General features: G+C 41.4%; 1 protein-coding gene across 4 annotated transcripts in view; it reads right to left on the reverse strand.

Annotated features, from left to right (window-relative positions):
• Positions 1 to 19,088, reverse strand: part of LOC125453139 (dachshund homolog 1-like) — a 583,370-nt gene that overhangs the window by 135,645 nt on the left and 428,637 nt on the right. For 2 of the 4 annotated variants that reach the window (XM_048532306.2, XM_048532307.2), the window contains 2 exons: positions 7,087 to 7,242; positions 115 to 287 (listed from right to left, as the gene is read on the reverse strand). In XM_048532306.2, coding sequence (XP_048388263.1) covers positions 115 to 287; positions 7,087 to 7,242 — 329 coding nt within the window. The remainder of the gene's footprint in view (positions 1 to 114; positions 288 to 7,086; positions 7,243 to 19,088) is intronic. The other 2 variants (XM_048532308.2, XM_048532309.2) reach the window with 1 other exon arrangement.

Here is a 19,088-nt window from a genome sequence, read left to right on the forward strand (position 1 = left end):
CACTATTCATTGTAACACATTAGCCTACTCTAAGATATCGCCTAGAGCAGTATGACAATACTAGAAGTTGGCACTGATCAGTCATTGATACAACGGTAGCTGCAGAGTATTTACCTTAATAACTGAGGTTTCCATCCTGGAAGGGGGACTTTGTACTTGAGCTGCGGCTGCCATATTAGCAATAGTGGTAAGGTGGTTCATCTGGCTCATAGCCATGGTAACAGAGGCAGGAGGTAAGCTGACAGGAATGAGCGGATGAGGCATCATCATGAAAGGGAGCTCCAGACCTGAAAGGGAAAAACAGAATCATGTCAGCAACTTGAAGAATGGTTTGTGCAATTGACTCTGGGTGTAAAACAAGATAAAAAGACGTTTCAACACAATGTTCCATAATCAGCAAACTAAGTTTAAATATCCATACTTTGCTTTTTAATTATTTTCTGCGATGCATCCTTCTGAACTCTTGGGCCCCAAATGCGTGTTAGGGTGTAAAATATCTTCTACCCTCAATTAAGATTTCAAAAGTTCTCCGCGACTTGGCTAATATTTATCTCTTAATCAGCACAGGGAATCATGCAACTTGGAAATTCTAAAATATTTAGCATGTGCATGGGTATCATTAAATAAAAATTATTTGAGAGTGCTTCAGAGGCAGTACCAGTGAAATTCAAGAGGACTGTGGCCACCACATTCATATTAGCTACAATACCATCCTAATCTGGTCCTGTAAGATCAGCAACCCTGAAACATTCACACAGAAATTCCAATCAAGGTCAAAAACCCTATTTCTGACAAACGCACACTTAGGGTTTGAAGAATTCTTCCTCGGACATAACTGAACAGCCAGCAATAGAAAGAATTAGCATGGTAACCATGCCACTTGTTACAGTAGTAGCTGTGTAATATTCCACGATTATATGTTCAACAGCCACTTTACAGCTATAGTGAAAGGTTAAGAATAACATGTATGTGTGGGGTTAGGGTGACAGGTGGGTAAGGTAAAAGGTGGGTTTGGATGCCAGATGGGCAAGGGATCAGGGTGCCAGGTAGGTAGGGGATATTGTTCTTGGGTGGCAGAAGGATGAGGGGTAGGGAGCAAGGTGGGTGAGGGGATAATTTGGCAGTTGAGTGAGGGTGGTAAGGTCTCTAGTCAATGACAGGGGTAGGGTGCCAGATGGATCAGGGCTTTAACACCCTTTTTGTATCCGTGCTACTCTGATTATGCCACAAGACCTTGAGTAGACAATGTGTAGGATCCATGACTCTGAACCAGAAAATTGCAGTATGGAGTCCCACTCCGGGACTAAATGCCAACTGGAGTTGCATTCACTTTGAGGTCAAAAACATTGGTTATTAATAATTTCTGAAAGATAATATAAAACATATGGGACTTAGTTATTATATCAGAGTTTTGCCTATTTCGTAGAAGAACAATTTTCTCAAATACATTGACTGTGGAAATTATTTGAAAAACTAGCACTAGAGTCTCTGATCCATGCAAAGCCAATTATGGGATTGAGCTTACACAGATTGGAAGTTCTGAGGTTCATTTCTCAGGCAGTCCTGACTCAGCTGATAATATGTCAAAGCAGTTAATGAGATTTTCTGACTGGTCAATACACAACACAACAATGGAAAGTTCTGGACAATTCCTATTCCTCATTCGTATCACCATCCACATCCAATCACCTTGGCTTGAAAACTGACCCATGCATGTGTGGCTTTTTCATTCAGGCAAGATCAGTTTCAATTAAGGTGGTGTTATTTACAGCAAAATACCTTGTTGAGACTCACCAATTTGGGGCAATAATTGTTTGGGAAATACACCAAAGTTGTCATGTTTCACATGGCACATTCCAAGAGCTAAAAACATGCCAACATTTTCAAGAAAGGAAGGAATGAGAAAACAGGACAGCTATGGTATTATAAAGTAATTTAAAATGACGACTCTTTAAAAGAAAAAAACATCCTCTCTTTGTCGCCTATCCCTAGGTGCCCTTGAGCCGAAGGGCTTCCAAGGCAATTTCAGAGGGCAGTTAAGAGTCAACCACGTGAATCTGGTGTCACATGTATACCAGAAAAGGTAAAGTTGGCAGACTTCCTTCCCTGAAGAAAATCAGTGAATCAGATGATTTTTTGGAACAATTGATGGTAGTTTCATAGAAACATTACAAAGACTTGCTTTCAGTTCCAGATTAATCAAATTTAAATTTCATCAGTTACTGTGTGGCAGAATTTGAAACAAATGTTCCCAGAGCATTAGCACGGCCTTCTGGATTACTCGCCTAGTACCATTACGATAATGCTACTGCTTCCTCCAAAAATAATCACCATCTTCATTTATTTGTGAGAGTTGTCTAACACTTGTTTTCGTTGGCCATCCCAGATGACTGCAGCTCAACAGAGGCCAGTATAGTGTCACCTGCTTTTTAGATTAGATTCCCTACAGTGTGGAAACAGGCCCTTCAGCCCAGTAAATCCACACAGCCCCTTGGAGCATCCCACCCAGATGCAACCCACTATAACCCACAATTCCCTGAACACAACGGGCAATTTAGCATGGCTGATCCACCTAGCCTGCACATCTTTGGACTGTGGGAGGAGACCCACGCAGACACAGGGAGAGATGTGCAAACTCCACACAGACATTTACCCGAGGATGGAATCGAACCCGGGTTCCTGGCGCTGTGAGGCTGCAGTTGCCTGCAGATTCAAACTTGGATCACAGAGCTTGGGAACCAGCGTGCTAACCATTACACCACAGTAACTTTCTGATGACCTTGAGTTATTGGTCATTTTGAGTGCGTTTCCAAATAAAACAATGGGATAGAGGAGATCAATTTCTCTGCTTAAGTTCCTGTAAGGGTCATTGCTGATAAAAACTGATGAAGCACTGTTTGTTATTTTGAGAAGTCCATATTGTTGCTGCAAAACAGTGGAGGAAAGCGCTGAAGACACAAATTAATTAACTAAAAATAAGAAGAAGTTAGAGACAGAGATAAACAAATCCAAAGTCCAGGACCAAAATATTTGAGAGCTAAATATTTTAGCTTCTATCATAAATACTTGGAAGTTGATGCACGTATTATTTTTAATATGGATTTAAATTAATGTTTGCCAGCACGCTTCAACTGAAACATTTTAAAGGCTGATAGTAGCGGACAACAAATGTGCTGTTTTGGATCAGGTCTTGAGTGCAACGGGTAAAGCCTACGCCTCTGAGGCAGAAGACAAAGGTTCAAGTCCCACCTCATGTCTCGATGGCTGAGAAAGGCAAGTTCATAACATGGCCAAACAGATTGAGTATCGACCTGAAGTTCTTCCAACATATGCCAGTGGCAGGTGGTGAAAGCAGGAAGCCATGTGGTGGGAAGAACATTAAAGCCTTTACTATCACTATTCATAGCTTCAGACTGCAACAAGTGCACATTGTTACAGCAATTCAGATTCCAAACCAACTTTGACATGCACCATTACACCAAGTTAGCCATCAAATAGTAATCCCAGTAAATACATCATCGTGAAAAGCAGAAATAGAAAAAAAACAAATATTATGTTTTATGTGCAAAGATTTATAGCATTTACACAATGACTAAACGGAACTGCAAAAATGCAAGGGATGATCAGCATGGAAAATTTCTTTTAAAAGAGAAGTGTTATCAAATGAAGTTCCTTCAATCTAAGCAATAACAATTATTGTAATGTTTCTATAATGTTATTTAAAACACTGTAAAGAGCAGATTGACTGAAAATTGAACTGGGAGCAAGGGAACCCAGATGGAGAAGACCAACTTGAAAAATAGGAGATGTTTGAATCTTGAGAACGTTACAAAATGTGCGTGTGATGCTGTCAGGAAGTTGTCTTACATGATCCAACAACAGCAAAGTATCATTGCTATATTTCCTGGTCAGAATAGTGTATGGCTTAGAGGAGGACTTACAAGTGGTGCTGTTCCAATATAACTGCTGCCCTTGTACTTCTAGGTAGAGGTTGTAGGTTTGTAAGGTGCTATTGAAGGAGATGGCGGCTGCAGTGCGTCTTGTAAATGCTACACACTGCAGCAACTGTGCAGTGGTGAAAGCAAATGAATATTTAACATGGTGGTTAGGGTGCCAATCAAAAGGGGCTATGTTGTCCTCGATGGCGTTGTTATGACTGTAGTTGGAGGACTGCAGTGTGAGTCTCAAGTTCTAGCAGTTCGCTGGTCATGAAACAAATTTAAATACTTAACCCAATTACTGAAATGGCAATTATATACCTGATGTGTATTTGGTATAAAATTTTAAAAAGCAGAGGTTTCTTTAATGCTAAAGTTTTGATTCATTGTGAAAACAGCATATTCAGTAAGTCTGTAAAGCCGATTGATGCACAATTTCAAAAAGACAGTATAAGTGCTTAGATAACAAGGTGTAGAGCTGGATGAACACAGCAGGCCAAGCAGCATCAGAGGAGCAGGAAGGCTGACATTTTGGGCCTAGACCTTTCTTCAGAAAATAAGCATTTACACCTCTACACAGTATCTCAACTACTGCTACCTGCAACACCACTTAAAGGAAAAAACAACTCCACCTGCAGAGATTTTTTTAAAAATTGGAAGAAAACATTGAAGAACAGAGAGGGTAAGGTATGAGAGTTCTAGAACACTTTTGGTCAGCATTCTGGCACTCAACACTGGGGCTTTTAAGCACAGTGAGTCAGGAGATGTCAATGATTCAGAGGCTTTTCAGGAGAATAGCTGCAGTTTTTCAAATCGTACATTGAGCACTCTAAGAGACTTTGCTCAGAAAGATATAGGATGAGTTGGGTACCTTCTGTCTCTCTCATTAGATAGCACCCCAACAGAACTCCAAGTAATATCTATGACAAAGCCATAAACTTGGGCATGTGAATTTCGAATGAACAAGTCCAAGGATTTAACTTGGTCCATGAGAAGAAGAACTTCAAAGAAGTTTATAAAATGTAAATGTCCCCAAGTCCTCTTTGTGACATTTTTTGAAAAAAAATTGTATTCGGGTATCCAATTGAAACACTGTCAAAATTCTTGGGCATGAATTTTTAAATATATTAATAATGAAGCATCTCGAAAACAGTGGTCAGTTCTTGAGTGCTGTTGAAGCTGCGCTGATTCAGGCCAGTGGATTGTACTGTTATCACACATCTGACCTGTAGCCTGCAAATGGCTGGCAGCCATTGGAAAGTCAAGAGGTGAGTTTGCTTACTCTAAAATTCTCAGCCTCATACTACAACCTGAGAAACTGGCTCACTGTTGCAAAGGCCCCAAACTCCAGGGATCATGAATTCAAAATTAAAAAGTGGTAGAATATGAAAATCAAGTATTTCCATTTTACACAAGGCAGTGTAATTCAGTAAGGACTTCTGAAGGAAGAGTAACAAGCAAGCTTAAGTAACAATCAGATCATGTTCTGTCAAAAGATTGAATTGAGCGATGTCAATAGAAGTGTGGAGTCAAAAACCAATTAATGAAAATGTACTGAAACTGAATATTACTTTAAAAAAACCTGGACTTGAAGACACTATAAATTTTCTTCTACCGGCAGAGGCAACGATCAGAATAAGAGATAGGTGTCACAGCAAAAACAGAAGCTCAGCAAGTCTGGCAGTGTCTGTGAAGAAAAAATTCAGAGTTAACATTTTGGGTCAGGTGACTGTCCCTGAGAAGCCTGAGGAAGGTTCTGAGGAAGGATCACTGGACCTGAAACGTTAACTCTGATCTTTCCTTCACAGATGCTGCCAGACTTGCTGAGCTTTTCCAGCAATTTCTGTTTTTGTTTCTGATTTACAGCATCCACAGATCTTTTGGTTTTTATTATATAATTTTCACAGCTCTGATTGATATGTATTTATTACAAGCTCCTGGATTCTCACAAGCCCATGTTTGTGAGTCCTACTACAAAAAGGCTGGATATTACATGCCCCTTTGAGTACATTTTGTTGGGGAGGCATGTGAAATATCTCTTTTCAACCCATCACTTTCCCACTCATCCTTCATTCATCCTCATAATAGGAAGCACGGATGGTTACTGAAATTGGCAGTCTGCCTGACATATGTAAGTAATGGTTAAGGGGTGAGTTGAACTTGCTGAAAAGTTCAACAGGCCCCAATAAATGCCTTGTCCACTCTGAAATTTGGCTGTTGCAGCTCTGAATGTCCAGCCTGTTTTTCAAAGGTCAAACAAGAACAATACGGAAAGGATGGAGGTGGGGTGGGTGATGCTGTCAGTTATTCGTGGGTTACCCTGTGTGCATGGAAGCAATGTCACCCTCCCAGAGATGCCATCTTACTCTCCTATTCAGTAGAGCCTAGCTCCACACGCTCACATACCTCAGCCCCCAACGTAAACTCTAGAATCCCTTCCCATCATAAGACTCCAGGATTTGCCACTTGGGGCAACCACGATCCAGTTTGGCCCTCTTTCTGCACTCCTGTTGTCCCACTGATGAGGTTTGGCACTACCAGGAGTGGTGAAGCTGCTAGCCAATTGGGCTGACTGGCAGCTTCTGAGGGCTGGACTCCTCCCAACTAAGAGGTAGAATTCCCACCAATAGGCAATATTTGTCACACATAATGTGTTACAGCTGTGGGGCTGCCTTGCAAAAAGCAAGCCTATTTCTGGTGGAATTTGCTTCCTGAGGCTGTGGGAGGTTGGCGGGGGGGCGGGGCAGGGGTTGAGGGTTTGCTCTTGAATGGCATCGGGATGGTGAGGTGAATCATCTTCTGACCAAGGTGTGTCGTGATGCTGAACATAATTAATTAAAAGACAAAGTGCAGATTTGCTTTATCAAATGCATCTATCTGCAATTTGCTCTTTTAAAAGTAAATCTTAGATTTGAATTGTAATTTCTATTCATGAAATGAATATCGCTCAGAAACAGTTGATAGTAATTTCTGCTTTGTGATCAATAGTTGCTGGCAACATTTGACAGATTGACGATACAGTGGTGTCTATGACACAGGGCTACATGAGCTGCGCATTCACCATTCTTATTCAACATGGATTGGTTCACAAAAATAAAAGAAAATGGCATGTACAAGGACATCTGATGACACAGAAAGTTGTCCTCACCATTGGGTAATAAGTGGTTCTGCTGCAGGGAGTTGAGGGAGTGGTTTGCTGCGAGGTTGTGCTGGTTGGAGAGGGGAGGATGACTGACAGACCCCTGTGAGGATGGGCCAGTGGGAGACTGCAGTTTATCTTTATCCCAGGAGCCATCGCTGCTACCTGCACGATAGGAAAGAGAACACAATGTGAGTTCATCAGCATTCCTTCCATATCCTCTGCCCAATTTCCAACTTTAGCCAGAAACTCAACACCTGCCATCCATCAGGGTTGCACAGAGGGAAGACTCAGTACCCTCCTTCTACGATCAGGCAGCAGATAGGTGACAGCAAAGCAGCAGTGACAGAAGCTAAGTCTATCATCCATCCTCCCTTCCTCATAATATGCAACACCTCCTTTTCTCACAGAATAATGGCTTCCATTGACAACTGCAGAGTAGTGCAGGATGGTGAAATAGCCTCAACAAACTCCAGAAAATGATTTACAAAGACAAATGTCTCCACCAGTTTTGCCAACTCCACACCACAAACTCTTTTCAAGATGACAAAGTGTGGAGCTGGATGAACACAGCAGGCCAAGCAGCATCTCAGGAGCACAAAAGCTGACGTTTTGGGCCTAGATCCTTCATCAGAGAGGGGGATGGGGAGAGGGAACTGGAATAAATAGGGAGAGAGGGGGAGGCCGACCGAAGATGGAGAGAAAACAAGATAGGTGGAGAGGAGAGTATAGGTGGGGAGGTAGGGAGGGGATAGGTTGCAGGAACAGCAACTCATATTCCGCTTGGGAACCCTGCAGCCCAATGGTATCAACGTGGACTTCACAAGCTTCAAAATCTCCCCTTCCCCCACCGCATCCCACAACCAGCCCAGTTCTTCCCCTCCCCCCACTGCATCACAAAACCAGCCCAGCTCATCCCCTCCCCCCACTGCATCCCAAAACCAGCCCAGTTCTTCCCCTCCCCCCACTGCATCACAAAACCAGCCCAGCTCATCCCCTCCCCCCACTGCATCCCAAAACCAGCCCAGTTCTTCCCCTCCCCCCACTGCATCACAAAACCAGCTCAGCTCGTCCCCTCCCCCCCACTGCATCACAAAACCAGCCCAGCTCATCCCCTCCCCCCACTACATCCCAAAACCAGCCCAGCCTGTCTCTGCTTCCCTAAACTGTTCTTCCTCTCACCCATCCCTTCCTCCCACCTCAAGCCGCACCTCCATTTCCTACCTACCACCTCATCTCGCCTCCTTGACCTGTCCATCTTCCCTGGACTGACCTATTCCCTCCCTACCTCCCCACCTATACTCTCCTCTCTACCTATCTTCTTTACTCTCCATCTTCGGTCCACCACCCCCTCTCTCCCTATTTATTCCAGTTCCCTCTCCCCATCCCCCTCTCTGATGAAGGGTCTAGGCCCGAAACGTCAGCTTTTGTGCTCCTGAGATGTTGCTTGGTCTGCTGTGTTCATCCAGCTCCACACTTTGTTATCTTGGATTCTCCAGCATCTGCAGTTCCCATTATCTCTGATACAAACTCTTTTCAAACTGTTTATTTGCACCAGCTTGAGATCAGTTCGATTTCGTTTTGAGGGCTTAAGGAATGTCACCAACTGATCAACTGTGTCCATAGGCTTGGCAAGTTCCTGTTGCCCGAACAGTTGAACAGTGCAGATTGAGTCTTTAAGGCTAGCTGTGTGGGAGGGAGCTCAGCTGCTCCTTAATGAATCAGACTGAATAATTATGAGTGAATGGGTCAGAATCTGAATTAGGAAGCATTGATTCTTGGAAGCTGGCTTTTCTTTTGCAGGGGTTGGTGGTGCAATTGGAACCTTGGAAACCTTAGTTAGGGAGGGATGTAACAGTTGCAAGCATCAGGCAGGAGCGAATGGAAACCTCGGGAGTAGCTGATAGGGGAGGGAAGAGGAGGGTTGCCTGATGAAAAGTAAGTTGGAAACTTGAAGTGGGGAAGTCTGTGCTCTGTTGGAGGCAATCAGGGAGCCTCATCAGGAAGACAGGGTACAGAGCTGTCAAATCTTCAGCTTTGCCTGGGCAGCCATGCTGGATCCAAAAGGTGGATGTATAAGACTCATCTTCTGGGATCTAATGAAGTCTTAACTGGATGTGGCTGTCAAGTTTCTCAAGATGTCAGGAAAGCAGCCATCAATAGCTGCATTAATGATGGTACAAAAAATCTTCAACATTGCGAAAAGGAGTTATTTTGTCTTGCCCTCATCAGAACTAGGATTGAAGAAACTGATTAGAAGATAAGAGATGTTATTTCCATGCAGCATGAGAAGAGGGTGATGATTGGTTGAGCTGTAACTGCAATAGGGATTCAGCATGAACAGTGAACTCTAATATGAATTTTCAGGACCTTGCAGGTAGTTTGGTCAGGGCTTAATGTATAAATAAGTTTGTTTCAACTTCTTAAAAACAGGGTTGTGTATTTGTACTTCTGCACCTTCTAGCACAGGCAAATGCACCTGACTATGGGCTCAATTGATAATCTTAAAAAAAAGAGGTAAAAATGTGTAGAGCTGGATGAACACAGCAGGCCAAGCAGCATCAGAGGAGCAGGAAGGCTGACGTTTCAGGCCTAGACCCTTCTTCAGGCAATCTTAAATTGGTTTCCAGTGTCACTTTTAGCATGGTCTGGAATATTTAATAAATGAGCTGGATGAGCATGCTGCCCCCTGTGAATCAATATGGTATGCAGCTTGATATGTTCCATTAACCATTGGGACATACGGCCTACATAACTGGCATCACACCATGGTAATGTTTAAAATAGCTGCATTCCAAAAAAGCAACAATGTGGAGTGCACGCGTCATCATTTTAGAGAGGGTTTATCCATACAACCACCTTCCCACCTCAGTTAAAGATTTGACTGGTCAAGCTGGGACTGAGGTTGTATTCGGAATCTGATATTTCAGACAAGCACCATCAGATCAAAACCCATTCATTTTTCTCAGTTGAACACCTTGGCCCAATTATCCATACGCACAAAAGTGAAATTTTCATATCCATTTCACGTGTGTTGAAATTGGAATCAACAAGTCCAATTAGTTTCCAAATGACCAGAACTACCTTATGACTTTGATGGAAAAAAAGATCAGCTTTTGCCTGCTATTTGTTTCTGACACCTTGTAGGTCACAGAGCAATGGTCAGAGAACCGCCTTTCAATTGAAAACAATGGCCAAAAAGAGATAGAATGGGAATGTATTTCTGGGCACATTGATGTGAAATGTGATGGGATGTGATAGAAACATTGGAAAATCATCATCAGGCTACAAGGAATTAAGTACAGAAATTTTAAGATATACAGGTATTGGGAGTAAATTTTCATTATCCCTGCAAGTGGGTAGAAGGGACTGTAATCTTGTGAGGTTAGAGTGCATGACTATCATCTCATTGATTTAATTGGGAAAATTAATTGCACGGAGGTACTTAATATTTACAGCAAAATTAGGAGCTTTCCCTCAACTTCCCCATGCTGGTAAATGCATGTCACATCAGCCTCCCTCCACCCCATTTCAGCTAACCTCCCTCACGCATGTGTCTCTTCTCCTCAAAGGCAGTTGAGCTATAACTCTCCATTAACTCCTTGTGGCAGTGGGCCCCAGCCACATTGTGAACATTGTCTGGGTAAAGAGTGTCATTTGATTGTATAACAGGTAGATGATCCATGCTGATAATCTAACTCCAAAATAAATATCCACCCTGCTGTCACTGAGAGTATTGATCATACAAAAACGTCAAACGTTATCAGGAATTTTCACTTGCTGCTTTGTTGATTTCTGTCTTTCTGTTGATTGTCATTTTTTTCTCGGATTGAACAAGGAATAACAATGATATCTTTGACTTGGAGTGTCAGATGAATTCAACATTGTGAGGCACTTGCCGCAAGAATTATACCTTTACTTGAGTAAGTCTGTGCCCATAAACAACTGACAGGCATTGTTAATAGTACCACTGTGAATAATGACCAGCTTACTTGCTCATGGGACACAACTATCCAGATAAATGTTCCCAGTAATATTATCAAGATTCATTGTTCATCCAAAAACTAACAAAGCTAAAAAGAATTTACAGAAAAGAGTCTTCATGCGCCAGCATTTCATCCACTATTAGCTGCTCTACTCACAAAACAAAATTAAATGTTGCTTAATAAAAAAAACTGTGAACATCCATCCTTCAAGCAAAAATATGTGTCTTTTTTTCTTTTGACTATTTATCTAAATGCGCAGTTTGAATAATTGTTTTCATTTGTCCATGAAGTTTACAGGACAATAAATTACTTATAGTTTCATAAAGTAAAACACAATGATCTTATTATTTTTCTTCTTTTTTAGTTTTCCATAATGGCATTTCACCTTTCAAAATGAGGCTGAAGAACATGTGTCTTACCACTTTCATGACTTTAGCACCATGCTGGGAGCAATTAACTCTAATAGGAAACTCTAGCAGAAAATGAGCCACTTTGATTTTCATCTTCTCCTTTCCAGAACAAATTGGGTCTTTGGCTGCCTTTATACAGAATTGGGAATGGCATTAATGTTGAAGGCTCCTGAAGTGCACAATATGCGACAATTCCAAGCTAAAAATGCTGAGTTGGCTAAGGCTGGCATTGGAATGAGTATTTTTTTAAACATTCCCAACAGTACTCACTTTGCTTCGAGCTTCCCAATATTTGGAAGAGGGTGTTATTTGTATTTGGCAAATTGGGCTTTAAGCTCCCTCGTTAATAGTCATAAGGGACAAAAGGTTTAAGATAGCTGCCTGAATATGATCCAAAGCCAACATAGCACCGGAGGCATTTTAGGCATTTTTAGGGTAGGGGATATTGTCCTTGCACAACTGGTCCTTTTCTGCCTCCTGCCCAGAAAAGGGACCTAAACCTTTGCTCAAATAGCCAAAGTAAATGGCTTGCCTTCGCTGAAGTAAAAAACTTGGCTCTGCCGTTTATTAATCAGCATTAACATTCCAGGGAGGTAGACACTTCACAGAAAACGATGTGTATTTATGTCTTGAGAATACTAAATGTGCTAATTTCCAGTTTTGTTCAAGTCTACTGCCTAAATTGCATCTGTATGGCAGATCGACTTAAATCCACATCAACAGTATATGTCTATTATACTGGCTTTTAATGAAACCAAATTGCCTACCAGTTCCAGCGACACAAAACCTATTAATTTAGATTTAATATGAATTAAGACTTAATACAGATAAAACCAGTCTGTATAAAGTATGTTGGGAGCCTTAATGAATATTAACTATGAACTGCTCTGTGATAACCTGCTTTAAAAATGAATAGGCTATAGATTAATTTAGAGTAGAGATTATGCTCATTATTACACAGCAAATCTAACATTCTGAGTTACAGACAGAAACCAATAAATTAACAATGATAGGGCTGGAACAAGTTGTACGAAAACACAAATCTGTGCATGTACATAAAGCAGCAGCTCAAACCAGCTTCTTGTTTTTTGTGTTTTTAATTAATTGGGTATTTCAAGTGTAGACCTTCAGGATTCTGCTCAGTTGTTGGAAGTGAGTAAAAGGTGAGGTGAAGTAAAATTTCTGCCTGCCTAAATTAGGGGCTTGGGGTAGGTATTTACGTTATAGACTGGGATTTACTTTATAGGCTGGATGCTGATACCACTTAAAACAACATCCTGCACTCATATTGCATTTTCATGTCCTAAATGTCTCAAAGTGAATCACAAGAACATTATCTGCTGAAATTTGGCACTGATCCAAAGAAGGAGTCATTCCAACATAGGTGAGTAAAAGCTCAGTCAAACAAACACGTTTCAACTGGGGTCTGAAAGAGGAAAGAGGCATCGTAAGGAGGAAAGGTTTAGGGTATGATTCCAGTGCTTGGGACAAGATCACTGGAAGTGCAGCTTTAGTCGTGGTTGCTACTGATGGGATTAAAAAAAAGAAAGTGAACAATGGGCCAACCCTCAACTTCCCCTCACTCCTGCCGCCAGGTTAAATTCTTCAAAGACGAGTGAGTGAAAAGAATCTGGCGAATGAATCTCTATCCTAAAGTCTATCCCACATTATGACAATTCTACCCAATAACAGGCTGACATTTCTACACTTATCTATTCAAAGCCAAAATCACAGTAGTTTTTTTTTGCTGATGTTTAAATTCTACTCTGTTTGATATTAATAAATATGTTGATATGACAGTGACAAATGTTGTTTTGCTGGTGTCTGAACTGCTGTTGAATTTGTGGTGTGTGCTTGATGAAGGCCAAGAATAAAGAAGAAAGCACTGCAGCCTATTTCTCATTCCTGGGTGTTTTATTTTCACTCTAAGACTCCATTTGTACCCTCTTTTAAAAGCACCTGTTGATTTTTTCTTGAGGTCTCGATAATGTAATCAATGGGTTCATTCGAAACACAGGCTATGTGGTAAAATCTCGAGGTTCAATAGTTGTAAACTGCTTTCATGTTTTTATTAAACATTAAACGTGACTCCTTCCCACCCAAAAATGACTTTGCTTCAACTGACTCCCACCAGGTATTCATTATCCATCATTTAGTTTAAAACAGACAATGATATACCAAGAAGGGTCCCATCCCGAAATGTCAATTTTCCCGTTCCTCTGATGCTACCCAGTCTGCTGTGTTCCTCCAGCTCCGCACTGTGTTGTCTCTGACTCCAGCATTGGCAGTTCTTACTATCTCTGAGTGACTTATGCACACTTGTTTGATTTAGATTTGGTCCCTTATTTAAAAAAAAAACAATGAATTATAACATCTTTAGAAACAGTAAGTTACAGAGGGGAGATCAGATGAGACACCATTGTATTATTTTTTAAATTAAAATTTCACAATGGACACACAAACGCTTTTCCTTTTCTGTTCACTGGTATTAACACATCAATATTGTACAACAAAAAACACATATTTTTTGCCTGAATGAGAATTTCCTCAAAGCCTGAAGTTGTAAATCCAAATCAAAGAATGAACAAAGAATACCACTGTCAAAATGAAATATTCCTTTCTATCACAAAAAGCATTACAGAATAATCCAATATACAATTAAGCTCATACAGGGCATACTTTCAAAATTACAAGCAGTCTCATGCATCACAAGGTGAAATTGATAAATAACACTTTAACAATGGCTTATATAACTGACCACGAGTGAGACTCCATTCTAGAGCATCATTTTGGAAAAACAATGATATCTCCCTAACCGGTTCTTCCTCTCACCCATCCCTTCCTCCCACCCCAAGCCACACCCCCATCTATCTACTAACCTCATCCCACCTCCTTGACCTGTCCATCTTCCCTGGACTGACCTATCCCCTCCCTACCTCCCCACCTATACTCTCCTCTTCACCTATCTTCTTTACTCTCCATCTTCGGTCCGCCTCCCCTTCTCTCCCTATTTATTCCAGTTCCCTCTCCCCATCCCCCTCTCTGATGAAGGGTCTAGGCCCGAAACGTCAGCTTTTGTGCTCCTGAGATGCTGCTTGGCCTGCTGTGTTCATCCAGCCTCACATTTTACGATCTTGGAATTCTCCAGCATCTGCAGTTCCCATTATCTCTGATATTTTATTGGTCTGAGATTCATGCCAACTTCAAAACTTCCACAATCCGAATTGATTGAATTCAGAAACTGTGTATTAAATTCATTTCACCTAAATGCTTGTAATCTAAGAGAAAAGATGCAACATAACTTTGTTGGAAAGCTTACTGATTCTTCCTCACTCTTCCAATGGGGTTAGATTGACATCATTGATGTTAGACTTCTGAGGAGATAGCATGTTGTTTGAACTGCCTAACTCTTGCTCAAGAGTGATCACTGTATAAATATGTTCATTTGCTCGTACAAAGTACTACTCCCAATTGCTATATTTTAAATTTTTCAGGGTGGGATAGACTCCATATATACTCAATATAAGGCAGTCTATTTTTAAATAGTGGCCAGTGGAAATAGTTTCAATGCATGGATATCTGGACAGTCCTCCGGAGATCACCAGTCACTTCATTTTAAGGTCAGCTTATGGCCCACCCAAGATCTAATGTTTAATATAAACACAGTTTCATCAAGGGTAATATTATAACAGCAAGAGAAGCACATCATTGTAATTTCTGGTCAGTCTCTGGATGGAAGTCTTCTCTACTTGTGCAAAATCATGAGTGGAATTCTCAAGAATACCATTACTTTTGAAAAACAATCTTTTCCCAACCATCAGTAAGTGTTAGGCATTGGAAGGCAATTTGGTCTTCTGCACATAGTGCAACAAAAACCTTGGGAAACAAGTGATGAAGCCCAAGATTGGTACAAATAGCAAAAGGGATGCTTTGTAGTTTTGCTCTTCATGAGAAGCAGATGAGATGCATGCAGGAAAACATGCCTGTGCTAAGATGTAGCTTCACATGCAATGTTTTCCAAAATGATGTTAAACAGAGACTTTTAAATGTCCTATTTCTTACTATGAAGTTAAAACTTGAAGTTGCCATTCAATATAAAATTAGGTTAAATTAAAATTGCCGGCAGTAAATAATAGTAAAACTTCTAAGCCCACACAAACACCTGCACATCTTGCAAGACTTTAGAAACTCTTCTGACTGTCATTTCAAGCTCATCCCAAAGGTGAGGAAATTGCACAGCCTCTGGAAATCCCAAGCTCACTATCCTGCCCCTAGTCCAATTCAATACCTAGACAGGATAGTCAGAACTGCAGATGCTGGAACCAGAGATAACAGTATGGAGCTGGAGGAACACAGCAGGCAAGGCAGCATCAGAGGAGCAGGAAAGTTGCAGTTTTGGGGCGGGACGCTTCTTGAGAAATGGAGGAGGGGGGAAGGGAGCTCAGAAATAAATAGTGAGGAGGGGTGGGCTGGGGAAGGTAGGTGGGATGGTGATAGATGAGTGCAGGTAGGGAGCGGTCAGTGGGGTGGGGTGGATATGTGGGGGAGAAAATGGACAGATTGTGTCAGGTCAAGGAGGTGCTTCTCATCCTTGTCTCCTTGACCTGACGCAACTTCTCCATCTTCTCTCCCACCTATCTGCCCCACCCACCCCACTGACCAATCCCCATCGCTCCCTATGTGCATTCACCTATCACCATCCCACCTACCTTCCCAAAATGTCAACTTTCCTGCTCCTCTGCTACTGCCTGCCCTGCCGTGCTCATCCAGCTCCACACTGTGTTATCTCGATACCAAGACAGTTTTCTTTTGGCTGTGAACAGTTACTTCACTGCTCCATGAGCTCTGCCATTCAGCTGCTGAAACCCAACATCACACCTGTATCCTTTATCCAAGAGAAGGCATTTCCAACAGTGTCCTTAGCTACTTCCTAGACTTCTTCCACAAGTCAGCCAAAATATCACAAACTGCTGTCATGTCTACACTAAAACACGGGGCACACTCTTAATGTTCAGATCTCCTCATGACCACAACAGTCCCTAACTCAGCCAGGTCCTCTATCATGTCTTTATTAGCATTTTTGGCTCCCTTAACACTCACTATCTTTGATTTCCCCCAGTTACTATATTCAAGCATCCGGTGCTACAATTTAAGCATTTGTGGCTCCACCTTTGCAATTAACTCCCTTAGTCGTTTCATCCCAAGATTTTCTTGCCTCAAAATACCAGTCATAGTATGAGGATTCGGGGTAGACCATTTAGGATGGAGATGAGGAGACATTTCTTCACCCAAAGAGCGATGAGCCTGTGAAATTCATTCCCACAGGAAGTAGTTGATGCCAGAACATTGAATGCACTCAAGAGACGGCTAGATGTAGAACTTGGGGTGAATGGATCACAGCTTATGGGGAGAAAGTAGGATGAGGTTGTTGAGTTGGATGATCAGCCATGATCGTGAAGAATGACAGAGAGGGCTCGAAAGGCCGAATGCTCCTGCTCCGATCTTCTATGTTCCTATGTTTCTTTTCTTCCTTTCCACCCTCCTTTTCAATGTATAAATGATTAACTTGGGCAATAAGGAAAATAAGAATGCAATTGCTCAAAGCAGAAATTAAAAATACATTTGAAATAAGAAATCTTTCTGTAAAGCTCATGCTGATCAACTGTTCAGATTAACAGTGAAATTCAACCAATAAAGGAGCTGACAGAGGCACAAGGACATGCTTTAGACTTGCTTGTGCCACATCCAGATCTTTATTCCAGTGGAACTGATGTCATCCAATCATGTTTGAATGTTAAGTTCAGTGTCAATCTTCACACACATCAGATGAACATTCAATGCGTCTCTCGCAGGGAAAAGAGGCCAGCTGGATCCTAAGAAGCTCTATTTATGCTGAGTCTTCATTGTTCAAAAGAAAAGCATGAATCCTATTTTTTTTTCTGAATAAATAAATTAATTTGGCCTTTATGTGCAATGAATTATTGATACCCCTAGAGTATATGTATTTGAATAATATAAAAAATGTAGTCCACAAACTTATTCATTAGATTGTAATTAATGTAGAATTTATATAATTACAGTGCATCACATATTTTAATTGGTTTCTTAAATGCAGACCCCCTTCCTACATCCCCACACTGCAATAGATTATTTTGATCTAACAGGAGCTTTAAATAACCTTGCCGTTTTTACTTACTCACTGCCATTAAAATAGCTTATTTAAAAAAATGTAAGAATCACATTTTCGTTCATCTTGTCCTGTTCTGAATAAATTTTTGAGCAGTGTGGAAAACTGTCCTAATGCATTTGAAACTTAAAGACCTGCCTATTCCTATGTGCTTTCACCATCTTAACTGGACATGTTGATGAACATTACTTTCAGTAAAGTGCAATACAAAGCAACACTTACGACTTAATGTGCTCGGGAAAGATGTGGCTAATTTAGTGTGCCAATGTTATGTAACCAGGGTGATAAATAGGATACAACCTTAGTCTGACTAAACAGCTTGATATCCCTTTCAAAATGCGAAAAAAAAGGTCTGGCATGGCACTTTGTCAAATTTCTGAGGAATCGGAATCTTTGCTCATTAGCCAAACCATTGAGTCACATGATAGGCCTAATCCGGATTTGTCAGAAAATACTTTATCCTGTAAACTCTCTCTCTCCAGTTTTCTCCTGAATTTGCAGAGGCCTGTTTCTTAAGTGCTTCCTGCAGTCTGTCACCTCTACCACCCAGTCACTTTTCTTGCTCGTGGCTAAGTACACTCTGAGAAGTTATTCACGACAAGACCTGATTTTACATCTATACTTCCCTAAGCTGCAGAGCATTAATGCCACTAGCCAGTGGGCTAGTGATTGGCAACATTAAACCTGGCTGACGTTTTTATTTCCAAATCAATGGCCATCTACAAAAGTAGTGATGTGCCCTCCCTGTCAGGTGTGAGACATCAAGGAGAATTTCAATGCTCCTAAAGAGTACGTCTGCAGGAAGTGTGTTTGGTTGAAAATGCCATTGGATCGCACGGATTGGTTGGAGTGACAGTGAGAGGCAATGAGTTTATAGGAACCAGGGGATTTAATGGATGGCAGCTTTAGAAAGTTAGATGAGTTGCTGCTAGGAAAGGCGCAATAGGTACTGCAGGAGTCTCATGTGGCTTTTCTCATCTCAAACAAATATGCAGTTTTGGTGAAGGCCTCTCAGGGGGACATAGCACTGCCAGCCAGATTTCTGGTATTGAAACTGGCTCTACTGTAATGAGGGGTATGTCAGGCTCCAAAGAAACTGTTTAGTTGGGGGCACAGGCAGACCTTTCTGTGGTCAACAGTGAGACATCAGAATGATGTGCTGCCTCCCTGGTGCTAGGGTCAAGGATGTTTCGGAGACGGTGCAGAATATTCTCAAAAGGGAAAGTAACCAGCAGAAGGTCATTTTACATGCTGATACTAGCAAAATAGGAACAGAAAAGGATGAGATTCTGCAAAGAGAATGTAGGAAATTTGGCAGGAGGTTAAAAAGGTCCTCAAGGGTGGTAATGTCTGGATAACACCCAGTGCCATTGATAGTGAAAGTAGGAATCGGAGTTGGGGGCAAGTGAATGCTTGGAATAAGGAGCT

Source organism: Stegostoma tigrinum, chromosome 6, assembly GCF_030684315.1.
Source record: "Stegostoma tigrinum isolate sSteTig4 chromosome 6, sSteTig4.hap1, whole genome shotgun sequence".
NCBI lineage: Eukaryota > Metazoa > Chordata > Chondrichthyes > Orectolobiformes > Stegostomatidae > Stegostoma > Stegostoma tigrinum.